This window comes from Pectinophora gossypiella, chromosome 18 (genome assembly GCF_024362695.1).
Source record: "Pectinophora gossypiella chromosome 18, ilPecGoss1.1, whole genome shotgun sequence".
NCBI lineage: Eukaryota > Metazoa > Arthropoda > Insecta > Lepidoptera > Gelechiidae > Pectinophora > Pectinophora gossypiella.
In genome coordinates, this window is record NC_065421.1 from 11,408,449 (window position 1) to 11,425,407 (window position 16,959).

Below are 16,959 nucleotides of genomic sequence, written 5' to 3' on the forward strand. Positions count from 1 at the left end.
ACGTCCTCTACGGTAGACGTGCATCTCAAACTCCAACTCCCTCCACAGACCAGATGGAAGGTCACGGTGTACGGGTGGAGACACGAAGTACTTCTCGTGTCAGACCCAGGACTGCCCCGAGGGATCCCCGGACTTCAGACACGAACAGTGTGCCCAACATGACAGCGAGGTCTTCAGAGGAGTGCGCTACAAGTGAGTACATATTTTACACGTACCTATTATCGTTACTTTTTTTGTGGGTAAGTCTAAAAATTTTCTGCACCACGTTTCGTCAAACCACCGTCATTTGCGACTTGTAACGGCTGCTCGAAATTTAAAATGGTAATCGTGCAATTCCATGTAATTATAGACTCATAAAACTTCACCTCTGTATTCCGGAATGGGGAAGGCAGAGATACTTACACCGAGTTTGAATTAATTCATATTTGGATTGTAGATAATTGATAACACGTGTTTTACATGATTTGTGCCTGGTTAACGGCAATAGGGTCGCCTCTCACATATTCCATGGGCCTTAACCATAGTTGGCGACAAATGGGCGTATATACCTACTTGTGGTGTTAAATATGTTGTTTTTTTATGTGAACTATCCTTACGTTTCACACTTTATGTTAATTCACACACATACATAAAACCTATTTCTCGCCTCCACGAACCCGCACTGAAGCAGCATGGTCGAGTATGCTCCATACGCCTTCCGATTTATGCTATGTACTTCTCGCTGAGGTAGACGGCTCCCACATATTGTATGTACCTAGGTATATAAGAAACAATTTTCGTTTGCAGTTGGGTGCCGTACACGAAGGCTGCGAATCCTTGCGAGTTGAACTGTATGCCGAAGGGCGAGAGGTTCTACTACAGGCACGCTGCCAAGGCAATCGACGGAACCAGGTGCAACGACGAGTCCTTCGATGTCTGCGTCGATGGCGTTTGTCAGGTGAGCTCTACCAGGATGCATACCTCTTTCGTGTGGGTTATGAGTCAATGATTGGTATCAAGGTTGGTATTGAGCTGCCATAGGACGCTGACATGGCTCATGTGACGAATACATACTGCAGTAGGTACCCAGAGCAGCCCAAAGCAGACTCCCGCACGTGTCTTCTGAAGCACGTATGCATACTGATATCGCTTTAGCGGCTATAAAGCTAGATGATAATTCCAAATTCTTTAATTAGTTTTCATAATGATGTATTTGACCAAATCGGCACGAAGACCGCAATTTATATCGACTTCAAAAAAAATGGTGACTTTCGACAAAATCTGGCTGGCGTAACGCACACCGAGATACCCACTCTTTTAAAAACAGTTTTCTGTGCCTACCTACTCTTATATAAGTACCTTATTGCTTTGATTATTGACCTCTACATTAGAAAAATGTTATATATTTAGTATTTAATAAAATGAGAATAACAATAATTATTTCTATTTAAAGAAATAAATTAAAATTACATGGGGCAGTATTTTTTTTTTTAATTTTAGTTTATTTTTTTACGATTCTTTGTAATCGGAATGATAGTTACTATTATTAATTTCTTTATATTTTGGAAATTTAAGGACGAAACAATAACATCTAACTAATACTGAAGGGTTAAAAAGGCCACACCAAAGCAATTCATCTGAAAAGCAATATTGCCATTTGTTTTCATTGCGCACTTACTTTTACATGCGCAAATGTGGCCTTATTAACCCCCCTAATACTGGTATATTCTACAGCCTGTGGGTTGCGATATGATGCTGGGTTCCAACGCGCGCGAGGACAAGTGCCGCGAGTGCCGCGGGAACAATACCAACTGCCACACCATCACCGGGCTCATCCCGCCAGAACAGGAGCTCAGGAAAGGTACGAGTAACTACATACATAAGTACATAATTATATCTCGTAGGAGTAGACAGTGGAGTGGAGTGGTAGTGGAGTAGTAGCTGGATGCGGGCAGCGCAGGACCGATCGTCGTGGAGATCCTTGGGGGAGGCCTATGCCCAGCAGTGGGCATCGTACGGCTGAGAATGATAATGATGAGGAGCAGACAAAGAGACCACGAAATTTCACTTACTACGATCATGGAATAAGGAATAATACTACGTACGGTCCTATTAACACACCACCTTCGCTTCGAAAGATAACTCTTCGTTATTATTATCTGAACTGAGGGGTTAGAAAGACCACATCGAATCAGTTCATCTAAAAAACCAACTTATTGCTATTTTACATTTGTTTGCATTGCGCACTTAGTTTTATATGCGCACATCCCATCAGCATAGGAGCTCAGGAAATATACCCATTACATTTTTTAGGTACATAAATTTTTACTTACTTACCTATTTTTTTCTATTTTAAAACACATTTTGTAAAATACTAAATTTTAACAATTAGGCTGTATGGTATATGTACGATTGTAGGAAAATTGAAATATTAGTGCGAAAAAATATTTAAATTTCGAATATAGAACTCTTGCATTTGAATTATTTTGATATTTGCTTTTTACAAGTACAAATTGGACTAAAGACTAGGCTGTATAAGCTAAGTTCCTTTTGCCTGCCCGAATGGGCAAATAAAAAAGAATTGACAAATTGGCGGCAATTAAAATGTATTATGTAAATTAACAAACTTACTCACTACTTATTACATAATTAGTAATTACCAAGTTTACAGTAGGTATTTGGTTAGTGTTGGAATTTGATTTTCTTGTTGTTTTAATGTTATTAATTAAAGTATATTTCTAATGCAAGAATTATTTTGTTTGCAGGTTACAACGACATTCTGTTGATTCCACAAGGTGCTACAAGTATCGAAATTGCTGAAGTTAGGAACTCCAATAACTACCTCGGTAAGTCGCTCAGTCCTCGGTGACAAAATAACTCTGGAAATACTTAAGTATACTTTATCTTCTTGCATTGCTAGTAAAGTACCATTTAAAAATTAAAATTCCTCAATAATACCTTTAGGTACTTACTTAAGTAAGATACTTACTTAATAAAATATATTTTGCGAAATAGTACGTACATACCTACTACTTATAAAATGTTTACCTACTCTTTTTCTAGAAATGTGTACATATCTCACAAATTCATGTTTGGCTCATAAGAAAATAATTCATGTCATATACTTGACTCTGAAAGGACACATCGCATCAGGTCAATTAGTAAGTTAGATAAGCGGACCTTTTAAAAACGAATGTTATTCATAATTTCCTTATCCCTTCCAGCATTACGATCAAAGCGCGACAACGTGTACTACCTAAACGGGGACTACCACATCGACTTCCCCCGCACGCTGCTCATCGCCGGCGCGCTGTGGCACTACGAACGCAGCCAGCAAGGGTTCGCGGCACCAGACAAGCTGCGCTGCCAGGGACCCACCAACGAGTCGCTTTATCTCTCTGTAAGTTGGCTAACTTACACACATTAAGAATTTCAGCACACGCTGTTTAGCGCTAGCGCGCTGTGGCACTACCAACTTAGCCAGCAGGGGTTCGTTGCACCGAACAAGCTCCGCTGCCAGGGAGTTTCTGTATAACTTACAGAAGTTAGATCACATCATATTATAACAAGACATAAACAGCCTACATTGTCCCACTGCTGTGCACAGGCCTCCCCTCAATCAACCGCAGGAGGTATGAGCATACTCCATCACCATGCTCCACTGCACATCGGTGAAACACACATGGACGGCCTGATTACTCACCTCTCCTCATAGGTTTCTTTATATCCATCGCAGCTCTTCGCATCAATTGCAAGTTTTCTAATTGTTTGCGGCTGTGAGTTTACGATGCAACGCTGCACCATATTAGCTGTTGCACTGTTAGAGACCAAGGATTTACGTGTACTTTTAACATGTCTCTTTCAATAACGAATCTAATCATATGCTGTCCAGATCCTCCTGCAAGATGAGAACGTGGGTATCAAGTACGAGTACAGCATCCCCTCGTCCATGGCGCCGCCTCCCAACCAGCAGTACAACTGGGTCCACGACGACTTCTCTGCTTGCAGCGCCACCTGTGGTGGAGGTGGGTGGAGCTGCCTTGCATTTAACAAAAGATCTAAAACGCTTAAGGTCAAAGACAGAAAGCGGTCACCCATTCGAGGGTTACGCGTGTAATTTTAATGATAACTTGGCGAAAATGGAAAAATACATTCCGTTCCATACAAAAATGTTAAGTCTCCCGTAATAGTCCTTAGACATTTTCACGCTCGTTCTGTGTAGAGAAGACCTGTAGATTCGAATGCTGCCCAGCCAGAGTTATAGTCCTTTACAGTTTTACATTTCGCCATTTATTATTTTACATCATAACCCTGATTTTCCTCAGGCTTTCAAACCCGAACCGTTACCTGCCGCTCTCGCGAAGACCTGGAGGTAGTAGACGACAGTCTATGCGACGACGGTCTGAAGCCTCCAACCAATCAGACATGTAACGCTCAGCCCTGCGCCGCGCGCTGGGTCGAGGGCCCGTGGAGCCCCTGCACTAAACCCTGCGGTGAAGGAGGCACCAGGTCTCGACAGGTGCATTGTGAGAAGATCATCACTAACGGGTAAGAATGATTATCTACCTGGTGTATTGTGGGGTGATAGGATTAACTAGACTAACTGTACACAATAAAGATGACCCTGACAAGATCGGTCATTGACCTTACAATCCAAACAAAAGAAAAAAATACGACGATCACCGTTCTCATAAACACGCTATTGAGCTTGTCATATCTCTATTTAAAACCCCATTAAAATTTACTTAATGAAGGATTTTTCGATTGTAATTCTGCAATATCATCGTAAGACCCTATTTTCCAGACCGAATAGTTAAACAATGGAAACTGGATTTTAAAGAGACAATGGGTCTTTAGACCATTATATAGCATACCTCATCATCACCAGCTAGAAATCGTCCACTGCTGGACATAGAGCTCCACCGATCTTCTGCTGCTCCATGACATCCATAACATATTTACTAACAATATTTGTCCCTTACCGGAAACAAATAAACAGCAGTGCAACATTTTAGAGCAACTTTCAGGTATCCCTCGATAGTGGCGGACAAGGAATGCTTCGAGCTGCTCGGTCCAAAGCCGGAGCTGTACCAGGAGTGCAACAAGGAGGCTGCGTGTCCGTTGTGGTATACTGGACCTTGGAAACCAGTGAGTAGATTTCTTGTTTGACATCATGAGAGGTCTTTCAGAAAAGACTGGATGTAATTGTGGGAATGGTCGAATGATTATTATCTAGCAAGAACAAGATGAGACATTTTAGCGAAAAAATAAAACAAAACCTTGAGAATAAACAATTGGAGCTAACGTCTCAGCCAAAAAAATATAGACCTAAGTAAGTACTTATAAGTTAAAGTTTTGTCTTTCGCATATTATTCAAGGAAAATGTTCTCATCAAATTCACATTATTTGTTACTAACTGCATACCAATTTATCTTTTTCAGTGCGACAAACTATGCGGCGAAGGCAAACAGACTCGCCAAGTGCTGTGCTACCAGAAGGATGAGAGGGGCCGCGTGGAGGTATTGACTGACGCCGACTGCACCGATGAGAAGCCTCCCGCGGAACAACCCTGCATCCTGCATCCTTGCGATGGAGTCGACTGGGTGCTTTCCGACTGGGGCGGAGTAAGTCCAAGTTATTACTTACTCTTATTCTCTGTCATCGAATCTCTTCGTGCTTTACCCAGAGTTTGCCAGAGGTGACGATACTCTTTATCATAGGCCTCATACGTCTGTTTCAAACGATTTACAAATTCTACCGCACATTCTGCAATAATACTCTTAATGGATGTCATGTGGATGTGATGTATATAATATATTATATCGTCCAGAGTCACTTCGTTCTCTTGGATGATTGATTGTTTCTATGTATTTTTAGCCCAAACGTAGCAAATCTCTGAATCTTCGACAAGAACCACATTAATTACATTAAGTACTCTAATTCTGGATTTAGAGGTTGCTTTTCGTTCAAAAAGTGGGACTGAAAACCTACTTATACTTTTCTTTTTGGCATTGCTACTCTACTACTGAACTTCGTCTTACTCAGTGATACCAAATCAGCCAGTACTTAAGTAGATCGTTCTTCTGTAAATCTGTTCTTAAAACTTCTGTAAATCGTTCCTCCTGCACAACTAACTGGATGAAATCCAATATCAATGTCTACTATTTCAGTGTGACAACTGCCTGTCGAAACTACGATCCCGATCGGCGATATGCGTGACCAAAGACCAGAAGGTGGTGAACGACAGCTTCTGCGCGTACCACCCGGCGCCCGTGCTGGAGGAGGAGTGTGACCGCACCAAGCTGCCGGCGTGTGAGGTGCAGTGGTACGCCACGCAGTGGAGCAATGTGAGTGCTGGTGACAATTATAATAGTCAAGTTACCAAAAAGCTGGAGAATCTGAAGATCGTTAATTTACCAGTCATCCAGAGTTTTCAAAGTTGGAATACATTGGCCATAAAGGAATGAATTTGAAAATGTTTCGTTTCTATTTTTTTGTCGAGTTTAGTATCACTCAATGCAGCATATCGTGACTCATTGGTCGGTTTATGTTTCCAATAGACAAATGTAGGGACTCTATTAAACTCCTAAAGCCGAAATTTCCAGCACAATTGTTAAACAATGTTGGGATTTTAAAAGAGCATTTGAATTTAAGATATACTTTATTGAGGACAAACGACACAAAATATAAAAATAAGGAGAAACAAATACAGCAAGGCACAATAGGCGGCATTACTTCTCACGCAGCAATTTCTTCCAGGTAACCTTCGTGTCCAGGAAAATTTTATACAAATTGTAGTAGCGGTAACTAATCTACAAAGACATCATCATCCTTGAATAGAATTATCATGAGCACCATTATGCAGATAGTTTAGAACCCTGTCGCTTTAACAACATATTGACATTTAGTCAGACTTTGTTTAATTTGTCAAAGAACTCAATGTGACATGGTTCTAATAATATATTTTTGTTCCTGTCCGTTCATAAATTAATGCTTCTGGACTTCTAGTGTTACAATACAAACTAAATACAAATTTCAAAAATTTAGATGCTTATAAATATAAAAGCATGCCTATTTTTTTTATTTTTAATCATTTTCATTTTTAATTTTTTCTTTTTTTTTAAGTTCTTTTGTCAATTACTGTAAGGTACAATTACGAACATTGTTATGGAAGAACTGAGTCACCTAATACAAGCATATCTATGCTTAAAAGGTGGCTCCAAACCCAGTATAAACTATGTACCAAAAGATACTGCAATAAACTTTTTTTTTTTAGTGTTCAGCACAGTGCGGCAAAGGAGTTCAGACTCGTCGCGTGTTCTGTGGTCTGTTCGACGGGTCGTCTGTGGTGAAGGTGGATGACGATCGTTGTGATAAAGATGACAAGTACAACGATACCAAGCCCTGTGAGATACCGCCAGAGAAGTGCCCCGCCAAGTGGTACGCCGGACCTTGGTCTGAGGTGAGCTTTACATTACATTCTTATCTTATTTAGTCTATACGATCCCACTGCTGCGCAAAGGCCTCCCCTTGATTTTTCCACTCCTCTCGACTTTGCGTGATCTCCGGCCAATCCTACACATTACAATCCTATTACATTACATTGGCATTATTTGTTTCCATAAAAAGATACAATACAATACAATACAATACAAATACACTTTATTGCACCAAAATAAAAAGAAATAATTAAAAAAGTCTCTAAAACTCTAGTCTCTAAAGATATAATAAACTCGATTTATATTCCCAAATTATAATATATATTATATCCTTATGTCACCCACAAACCATCAGACATAATATCGCTTCTTGCAAAATATTCCTTAAAAAAAATTAATCAATCAATAATACTTTATTGCACAACAACATATACAAAGGACATAAACATACGAATAAAACATAAGCACAATAGGCGGCCTTATTGCTAAACAGCAATAAGAAAAATTACTTTTATAAATATCATCTTACCTTGCGTTTATAACCTTGTTTTTACTGAGATCGTCTACCTAACCTGAAGGCTATGGTCTTTATAGAAGCGATATTTACAATGTTTTTTTGTCACAGTGCACCGAGCCATGTGGAGGGGGCGAGCAGTACCGACGTGTGATGTGCCTGATGGGAGGTGAACCGTCCAGCGCCTGCGATGGCGAGACCTTCCTCGACTCCACTCAATCCTGCAACAAAGAACCTTGCAACAAAGGTATAAAAGAAATAATCAAAAAAGTAACGATAATTTTTTTATGGAAGATAGAAAGGCAAGGCATTTGACTACTATCTCACCAGATGGTGAATGACGACGTAGCCAAGGATGGATGCTTAACTAAAAAATGCCTATTTACTCTTGCCTTGTAAAAGCTTAGATTGTACTTTTCGGTAAACAGATTCGCGGGAAGATGAGGCCGGTCGTTGCAGTTGCGGTCAGACGACCAAACACTTTGAATGCGTTTTCGTACGACTTAGACTCGTGCGTGTACGTACGAACATACATGAATAATACCAACCTACCAAGTATTATAAGAGAGGGCTTAAAACTAGGCTACCTACTTGCAGAGTTCTTCATATCTGACAATGAGAAATCTAATTATTTTTCAGATGAAATAATTCCTGTCGACTCGAAATCTACGCCGATAATGGACGAAGACTATGACGATGAAGACTGTGAAGAAGAAGAAGATTACGGTGAAGTTGGAGCCGAGGAGGAAGAAGGCACCACGGTCAGTATTTCAGAAACGCAAAACTATTATTTTCTAGACTTTATAATTTGTTCTTGAATTTAATGCTAAACACTTATTTATTTCAGCCTGAAGACGAATTTATGTTCAGTGACAGTCCTTCGACATGTAAGTAAAACGGCTTTGATATAAAATTAATCTTCCTTAGCGTGGTTTCAAAAATTACGCAGTAAATAATATTTAAATTTGTGTTTGCAGACGAAGGTTCAGGATCTACTGCATTTACTGAAATCGAATCGGAATTCACGGAAGGATCTGGATCAGGTAATTGACTTTTTTTCAAATTCATCACCCAAAAAGTTTATTATTTGATAATTTTTCATTACTAAGTATATTTTTAATTTCAGAACCTACTGAATCTAGCATATCGGAATCGTCAGGCTCTGAGCCAACTGAATCAACAGACACAGGCGAGACCACAGAGACAGGTGAGACCACAGAGTCAGGCGAAACCACAGAAACGGGCGAGACAGAATCGACCTTGTCGACAGAGTCTTCTGGTACAAGCGAAACAGAAACAACAGAATCTCCTGGAAGCACAGAGTCAGCATCAGAGTCGGGTCCTACATCGGAGTCATCGGCGACAGATGAATCATCGGAAACTTCAGGGTCAGACGGCACCACAGAATCCTCTGGAACTTCAGAATCATCAGAGACGTCCGAAACATCAGAATCGCCTGGTTCGACGGCAAGTGGAGAGACCTCCGAATCAGACTCCACGGACTTATCCAGCACGACGGAGTCGTCAGGTTCAACAGAGAGTAGCACTGAAAGCTCTGATGCTAGCAGCACGTCAGAATCCAGCTCTAGTTCAACCGACAACACTGAAACCACGGAATCAGACACAGCAGAGTCTGAAACAGGTAATGTTTAATAATAAAATAACACTATTATCATTCTCAACAACATAAAAAAATCTTGTAACCTAATTAATGTTGATACAGGTTCAACAGATCTCAGCTCTACTGAGTTTAGCACTACAGAGTCAGGGAGCACCGAGTCCAGCACGGATGTTAGCGGTACTTCGGAATCTGGATCTACTGATGAGACGACGGAATCTGGATCTACGGAATCATCTGATACTGAAGGTAGACAAATCTCATATTCCTACGTGGATCCTGTAGTAAATATAAGGGAAATGGGTAAAAAGTCTGCGCTCCCCATTTTGTCTATTCGAAGTAAACAAGTCATAAATATTATATCTGTTAATTTTTCCAGGAGCAACCATGGAAAGTGAAACTGGATCTACAGAAACCGAAATTACCGAAAGCACAGTATCTGGCGAGACCACAGAATCTGGTGCTTCTACCGAGTCTGGTCCTACGACTGAAAGCGGACCTACTAGCGAATCAGGTCCTACAAGTGAATCCGGTCCCACGAGCGAATCTGGAGAAACGACAGAATCTGGCGCTTCAACCGAATCAGGAGAAACCACTGAATCAGGGGAAACCACTGAATCTGGCGAAACTACTGAATCTGGACTTACGACTGAATCCGGACCAACAACTGAAACTGGTAGCACAGAATCTGAAGGTACCTAGTAACCTTTTCAATCCTTCTTCTACTTTTCCTTTAAATCATTCGCAATCGTGAATAATTGTCAATTTTCTTACAGCAACAGAAAGTACACTGGAATCTTCATCAACAACTGAGGAATCTTCGTCAAGTAATTATATTTTATTTCTTTTCTCTTTAAGTATTCACCTCATTTTGTGTACGTTGTTATTATAAACTATTTGAATTACAGCGGAATGGAGCTGGTCATCTACCATCGACACGTTCGCAACGACGAGGAAACCTCGATGCAAGGCGAGGAAGAAGTCCAAGTGCCTCAAGAGCAAGTTTGGATGTTGCCCCGACAAGAGGACGCCAGCTGCTGGGCCTTTCGATGAAGGTAATTTTTCTTTATAAGGGTTGATTGTTGCCAATCTGACTTTTCAGAAATTAAATGACGTAAGATAATTTACGCTCGCTAAATCGCCGACTATACCGATCACCTGATTGTACCTCGGAACGGAATAGTTTAGTAAGTAGATGTAACTAATTATCGTTTTTACACAATGTACAACTCTACAAGTCATACCTTTATATGGATGTGGCTATAAGTAAAAGTTAAATCTAACGTATTTGTGGACTTTGTAAATTATTTACTTAACTTCTAGGTTGTCCGAATCCCAAGACCTGTAAGGAATCCAAACACGGTTGCTGTCCGGATGGTGTTTCCCCCGCCACTGGACCGAAGCATGAAGGCTGCCCCACCGTCCCGTGCAAAGAGACTCTATTTGGATGCTGCAAGTCTGACAATAAGACGCCAGCGGAGGGCAACGACCAGGAAGGTTGCCCGCCACCACCACCGCCTTGCAAATCTTCCAAGTACGTGATGAGTATAGTAGGAAATAACAATACCCTGCTTTGATACCAGATGCAACATGTTTATGAAATTGTGCACTTTTCGCAGATTTGGTTGTTGCAAAGATGGAAAGACTGAAGCTAAAGGGCCAAAGAAGAAGGGATGTCCTGAGACAGGTAATATTCAATCTATAAATAGTTATTTTCTCTTTACCGATATCTTTTCTTAACATTGGTATTTTGTTAACACAGAAGCAAAGAAACCGAAGAAGGGTTGTGAGCGCTCCAAATTTGGTTGCTGCTATGACAATAAGACAGAAGCGACCGGTCCCAATGGTGAAGGATGTCCTTGCGACGCTACTGAATTCGGCTGCTGTCCTGATGGTGTTTCACCGGGTAAGTAGTAAAAAAGAATGAAAACGAAGGAATAAAGATTGAATGTTTATAAAACCATATTCAACAACAAATTAATAAGGTTCGTACTTACATAATATTGATAGTATTTCTTTTTTGTTTCTTAGAAATACACCTCTATCTACATACCGTGCTGATGTGCCCTGCTCTCATTAACTGTCGCCAAATCCTATTTCTACGTGGTTTTGAGTGAATAATTTGAAACTAATCCGAATGCTACTTTCTTACAGCTCTTGGCGCAGAATTGGAAGGCTGTGTGATGTCCTGTAACACTTCTGCTCACGGTTGCTGCCCCGATGGAGAGACGCCAGCTCACGGTCCAGACAACGAAGGTTGCTGCTTGCTGTACGCCTTCGGGTGCTGCCCAGACAACTATCGACCCGCTGACGGACCGCATCTCGAAGGTAATGCATCTAAAACGTGATATTTACAGAAATAATCGGTACCTTCTAGTACTTAGATATTTACGTAATAGGCTAGTTTCCAACTAGTCAAATCAGTTTCATTTTACTAAAGGTCACACAATGCACGAAATTACTATGGAATTTGTATGAAAAAGTACAGTGACGTACTTAATAATAAAACGTGATAATGTATCGGTCTTATTATTACGCGTTTCTTTATTCGAATTCATAATAAGTTAAATAAAAAAAGAAAACTTATTTCGTAAGTTTTAGATGTATCTTTGTATAGTAATCAGAATTTCATTTATTTTATCTTTGACCTAGGACACTACCGAAAATTTGACAATATGTAATTGTAACTCAGGTTGTGGCTGCCAGTACGCGAGATTCGGTTGCTGCCCAGACAACGTCACCGTCGCCCGTGGACAGAACAAGGAGGGTTGCGGATGCCAGTACACAGAACATGGATGTTGCCCTGACAGGTAAAACATCCAAAATATCATTATTTCAGTTTTCATGGGTCTAATAAAATTCTTCTCTTACATTGTAATTTTGGCCAAACGTAAATTTACATTATTGGCCACAACATCTTGACAGATGATGGTAACAATTGTTGTGTAGCTGCAGTATCTCATCTCTCTCTTTATTTAAGAGCTGCGCTCTTGTCGGTGGAGTAATCGCCTTCATTGCTCCATAGATAGGGCGTGTAGAACGGTGGTTGCCCCAATCGCCTTCCGTTCCGCAGTACACCGACCAATTTGTAAATCTCCTGTGACTTGTCAATAGCAGCATTTCTCACAGGTATGACGTGAGTTAGGGGGAGGTACAATGATGTGAATGCGAAGCCTTTTCTGCTTCTGATAATAGTTCTTAATGAAGTTTTAACATTGTTGATCTAACGATCTCTTAAACATCTATTTTTTCAGACACACCGAAGCTTCCGGCCCAGACTTTGAAGGCTGCGGTTGCCACACTTACCAATTCGGTTGTTGTCCGGACGGATCCACGATCGCTAAGGGCCCCAATCTACAAGGTTGCCACTGCCAGCAATCCAAGTACGGTTGCTGCGGAGACGGCCAGACGGCGGCGGCCGGGCCGGACCAGGCTGGCTGCGACTGCTCCTCCAGCAAGTACGGATGCTGCCCTGACGGACAAACCGAGGCGAAAGGAGAGAAGTTCTTGGGATGCACTGATGTTCCTGAGAATAGACAAGGTAAACTGGAGCTCTAGACAGAGGGGTTATGTACAAATGTTCTTTTTAACATGATGGATAATCGATATGGGCGATCGGCTGATCCCTTGTCACCATAAAGGTCATCTTATCCTTCTTACGACTCTGTATCAACAGTGACTGGACGTTGTGTTCGGATTACTTTCGGCCCTGCCCACCATATTTGGGGTTACAGGCGTGTGAGTTTATGTATGTACGTAAACGGGAGTTTTGACTATTATCCTATGGCAATCTAAAAGTTCCTTTACTTTGCATCGAAATCATATTTATTATAACTCCATCATCACATACAAGATGCAAAAAACAGAACTAGATAAGTAACTCGGTTCATACAACTTGCAAACTGAAATGAATGTCTTATTTCCCTGCGTTATATGTCCTATTCTAATGAATGAAATGATCTTCTAGCTGCCTGCAGTCTGTCGACGGACCGTGGTTCTTGCCGCAACTACTCGGTCTACTGGTATTATGACATGGAATACGGCGGTTGTTCTCGCTTCTGGTACGGAGGGTGTGAAGGCAACGGCAATCGGTTCTCTAGCAAGGAAGAGTGTGAGGATGTGTGCGTCCAACCACCACCCAAGGGTTAGTACAGCATCTATAATTTGAAAATTTGTTCCTAATATAATATATTATTTGAGCAAGTAAGCCACCCGTGGAAACTTGGAACTCCTTGCTTTCAGACAGGATATTATTTAGAACAGATGTTTCTCTAACTAACAGCAACTTAACAGCCTCCGTGATCTAGTGGTTAGAGCGTTAGGCTCACGATCTGGAGGTCCGGGTTCGATTCCCGATGGGGACATTGTCGAAATCACTTTGTGAGGCTGTCCTTTGTTTGGTAAGGACTTTTCAGGCTTGAATCACCTGATTGTCCGAAAAAGTAAGATGATTCCGTGCTTCGGAGGGCACGTTAAGCCGTTGGTCTCGGCTATTAGCCGTAAAAACACCTCCACCAACCCGCATTGGAGCAGCGTGGTGGAGTATGCTCCAAACCCCCTCGGGTTGAATGAGAGGAGGCCTGTGCCCAGCAGTGGGACGCACATAGGCTGTTTATGTATGTGTGTTTCTCTAAACATTCGAAGTTTCTGTTACAGTTTCGTGTTAATGAAGGTGATCTAATATCAAATTTTATTTATGGTCTTTTGGGGCTCTTTTCTGCTCTATTCTTCGATAGTTACACTTGTTCAATGGAGAACACCAGCTATCTCCTATTTAAGGCTTAATTTCAACCGTTTCTCTCCACAGATGCCTGCAAGCTACCAAAGGTCAAGGGCGCATGCCAGGGCTACCATCTGCGCTGGTACTACGACTCTGTTCGCGAACAGTGCGGGCAGTTCATATTCGGAGGCTGCCTCGGCAATGCCAACAACTACGAGAGCCGGGAACTATGCCAGGAGCGGTGCGAGCCTGCTAGGAGTGATGGTGAGATTCATTTACTTGTTGAAGAAGCTCTTCTAAGTGAAATACTTGAAGCATTCTTACCGTACAATACATATGCCAGGTGAATGCGCTCTTCGGTTGGTTAACATCTGTACCTACCAATCGTGTGGACTGTACGTTGTCATGTAGACCGTGAAAATCTTCGCCCCTTTAGTCAAATTTAAAAACAAAGTTCTCAGTTTCAAAACGGTAAATTGTCGAACATAATCTCTCTCTCTTTATTTAAGAGCTACGCTCTTGTCAGTGGAGTAATCGCCATTCCTCTCTTCTTCCCGCCAAAACCTTCACCTCCAGAATATAATACTATTCATATTTTAATTCATGTTTTAAATCAGATCAAATAAAATAATCTTCTATATATAGTACGTTACTAATAAGGTATTGTATATAAGTTTTCATAGTTACTCAACCTGTTTTCCTTCGTATCTTGAAATTCGCTACCAATCTCCCAGACCAATGCAAGCTGCCAATCGACCGGGGCTCTTGTGCCGGCAACTTTGGTCGCTGGGGCTTCAACTCGGAGACGGGCCGCTGCGAGCAGTTCATCTGGGGAGGATGTGAGGGCAACGCAAACAGATTTGGATCTGAAGCCGCTTGTGTCATGCGCTGCGACCCGCCGGGCGCGCTCAAACGTAAGTACCAGAGGTTTGGATAAAATGGTGTGTGGTAGATTCTTAGTATTGAATGGAATGGTATTAATTTTGGAAAATCTGAATGCTTTACTTACTGTACGGTAGAATTAAATGGAACGGTACGATATAATAAAATTGTCGAAGTAAACTGAGAATTGATTAAGATTAATGAACCAAGAGAATAGCCAAAATGAAGATCTTAAGGCCTAAAATAATCTCAGAGCTGTTTACTTAGGCAAAAGACCTACTGACAACAACAGAATAAATAATTTGAAACTCTCAAAACTTTTACCTACCTACTTATCTACTGTCTCTCTCTCCCTACTTCTTTTTTTAACTATGGTGATGGTCCAGTAGCTAACAAAGCACCTCTTCCCTAACTTTCCCGCTGGTATTGTTGTGACTAACCCCTGCGCAGCCGCATGCACGGAGCCGCAGGAGGTCGGCAACTGCACGGAGAAGCAAGCGTTGTGGTCGTTCAGCCAATCGGAGAACCGCTGCGTGCCGTTCTACTACACCGGCTGCGGAGGCAACGGCAATAGGTTCGACTCCGAAGAACGCTGCATGGAGTCTTGTCCCAGTGCTTATGGTAAGATTTGGCTTAGTTCCAAGATCTAGATTCCAGCTGATAGTTAGTGAATCAGCTGACGCCGCCATTTTGACGAAATGACAGTAAATACTTAATTAGATAATTTATTTGAGTTACCTACCTCGGTCAAATGAGTAGGCAAAACGGTAAATATTAAAAAAAATCAACTGAACGGCTAAATGTCATTGGACACCTATAACATCGGTTTTCAATGGTATAATTAAACTGTAATAATACAGCAACAAGGTACCTAATTTATAGATAAATTCAAATTAATTATTAGATATATTGAGTTGAAATAATAATGTTAGAGAATTTTAAATATCATTATGTGCATTTTAGCATGACTTGCCTGGTGTGTACTAACTTTCTTACTTGTGGTGGTTACTTGCTTTTTTGAAAACTTCAGTATAAATTATCTACTTCGTATAATTATATTTTTCTTCGTGACATCAATCATTTCCAATATAACTTGCAATCTTTTTGAAAGGAGTTATCCAATCTGTTACTTTTGCAGATTATCTAGGGTGCCTTTCTGTAATCAGGTAAGTATATTTATGTATTAAATAATGAATGATGCTTGCAGTGCAAGACGTATGCACGCTACCAGCTGTCACTGGAGAATGCGCAGACTACAGGGAGCGATGGTACTACGACACTGCTGAGAAGAGGTACGTTCAAGAGTCCCATCTCACTAGAACACCATGGTGGCGTAACCACGGTCATGCCACAAACAAAATGTAGATTATGCAATTGTATAAACCTCACGTGCAGAGCCAACATGCGCAATGTGATAAAATCGTCGAAATCGATAAGTTTGTTTTTTCCTTAACATGCGTGTCACGTGATTTTGTTCTTATTTTAACAGAACGACATGACTTATTTAGGTTCACATCATCATCATCAATTTAGGAGCCACGCTCTTGTCGGTGTAGCATTTTCCATTCCAGTCTATCAAAGGCCAATTCCTTGAATTCCCTATAAGACATGACGTTAACCTTTTCTTTAATCTGTTCCATGTAAGCTCTTCTTGGTCTTCCCCTTCCTCTCTTTCCTTCTATGATGTTTTTAATAAATTCGTCGTGTCTTATTAGGTATCCAATCATATTGCCTCTTCTGTCCTCAATAATTCTCAGTATTTGTCTCTATTCCCTTACTTTTACTAGCACTTCCTCATTTGTAACCC

At 41.1% G+C, this 16,959-nt stretch overlaps 1 protein-coding gene across 2 annotated transcripts in view; it reads left to right on the forward strand.

The window, feature by feature from the left end:
• Positions 1 to 16,959, forward strand: part of LOC126375191 (papilin) — a 146,680-nt gene that overhangs the window by 112,632 nt on the left and 17,089 nt on the right. The window contains exons 4-34 of one of the 2 annotated variants that reach the window (XM_050022061.1): positions 49 to 192; positions 787 to 937; positions 1,714 to 1,840; positions 2,745 to 2,825; positions 3,204 to 3,379; positions 3,872 to 4,004; positions 4,305 to 4,527; positions 5,007 to 5,127; positions 5,421 to 5,603; positions 6,150 to 6,326; positions 7,256 to 7,441; positions 8,044 to 8,179; positions 8,572 to 8,693; positions 8,780 to 8,819; positions 8,910 to 8,975; positions 9,059 to 9,574; positions 9,656 to 9,799; positions 9,930 to 10,244; positions 10,327 to 10,377; positions 10,459 to 10,605; positions 10,874 to 11,084; positions 11,170 to 11,237; positions 11,313 to 11,456; positions 11,705 to 11,878; positions 12,243 to 12,360; positions 12,805 to 13,091; positions 13,518 to 13,694; positions 14,358 to 14,534; positions 15,005 to 15,184; positions 15,603 to 15,773; positions 16,360 to 16,444. In XM_050022061.1, coding sequence (XP_049878018.1) covers positions 49 to 192; positions 787 to 937; positions 1,714 to 1,840; positions 2,745 to 2,825; positions 3,204 to 3,379; positions 3,872 to 4,004; positions 4,305 to 4,527; positions 5,007 to 5,127; positions 5,421 to 5,603; positions 6,150 to 6,326; positions 7,256 to 7,441; positions 8,044 to 8,179; positions 8,572 to 8,693; positions 8,780 to 8,819; positions 8,910 to 8,975; positions 9,059 to 9,574; positions 9,656 to 9,799; positions 9,930 to 10,244; positions 10,327 to 10,377; positions 10,459 to 10,605; positions 10,874 to 11,084; positions 11,170 to 11,237; positions 11,313 to 11,456; positions 11,705 to 11,878; positions 12,243 to 12,360; positions 12,805 to 13,091; positions 13,518 to 13,694; positions 14,358 to 14,534; positions 15,005 to 15,184; positions 15,603 to 15,773; positions 16,360 to 16,444 — 5,031 coding nt within the window. The remainder of the gene's footprint in view (positions 1 to 48; positions 193 to 786; positions 938 to 1,713; positions 1,841 to 2,744; positions 2,826 to 3,203; positions 3,380 to 3,871; positions 4,005 to 4,304; positions 4,528 to 5,006; positions 5,128 to 5,420; positions 5,604 to 6,149; positions 6,327 to 7,255; positions 7,442 to 8,043; positions 8,180 to 8,571; positions 8,694 to 8,779; positions 8,820 to 8,909; positions 8,976 to 9,058; positions 9,575 to 9,655; positions 9,800 to 9,929; positions 10,245 to 10,326; positions 10,378 to 10,458; positions 10,606 to 10,873; positions 11,085 to 11,169; positions 11,238 to 11,312; positions 11,457 to 11,704; positions 11,879 to 12,242; positions 12,361 to 12,804; positions 13,092 to 13,517; positions 13,695 to 14,357; positions 14,535 to 15,004; positions 15,185 to 15,602; positions 15,774 to 16,359; positions 16,445 to 16,959) is intronic. The other variant, XM_050022062.1, reaches the window with a different exon arrangement.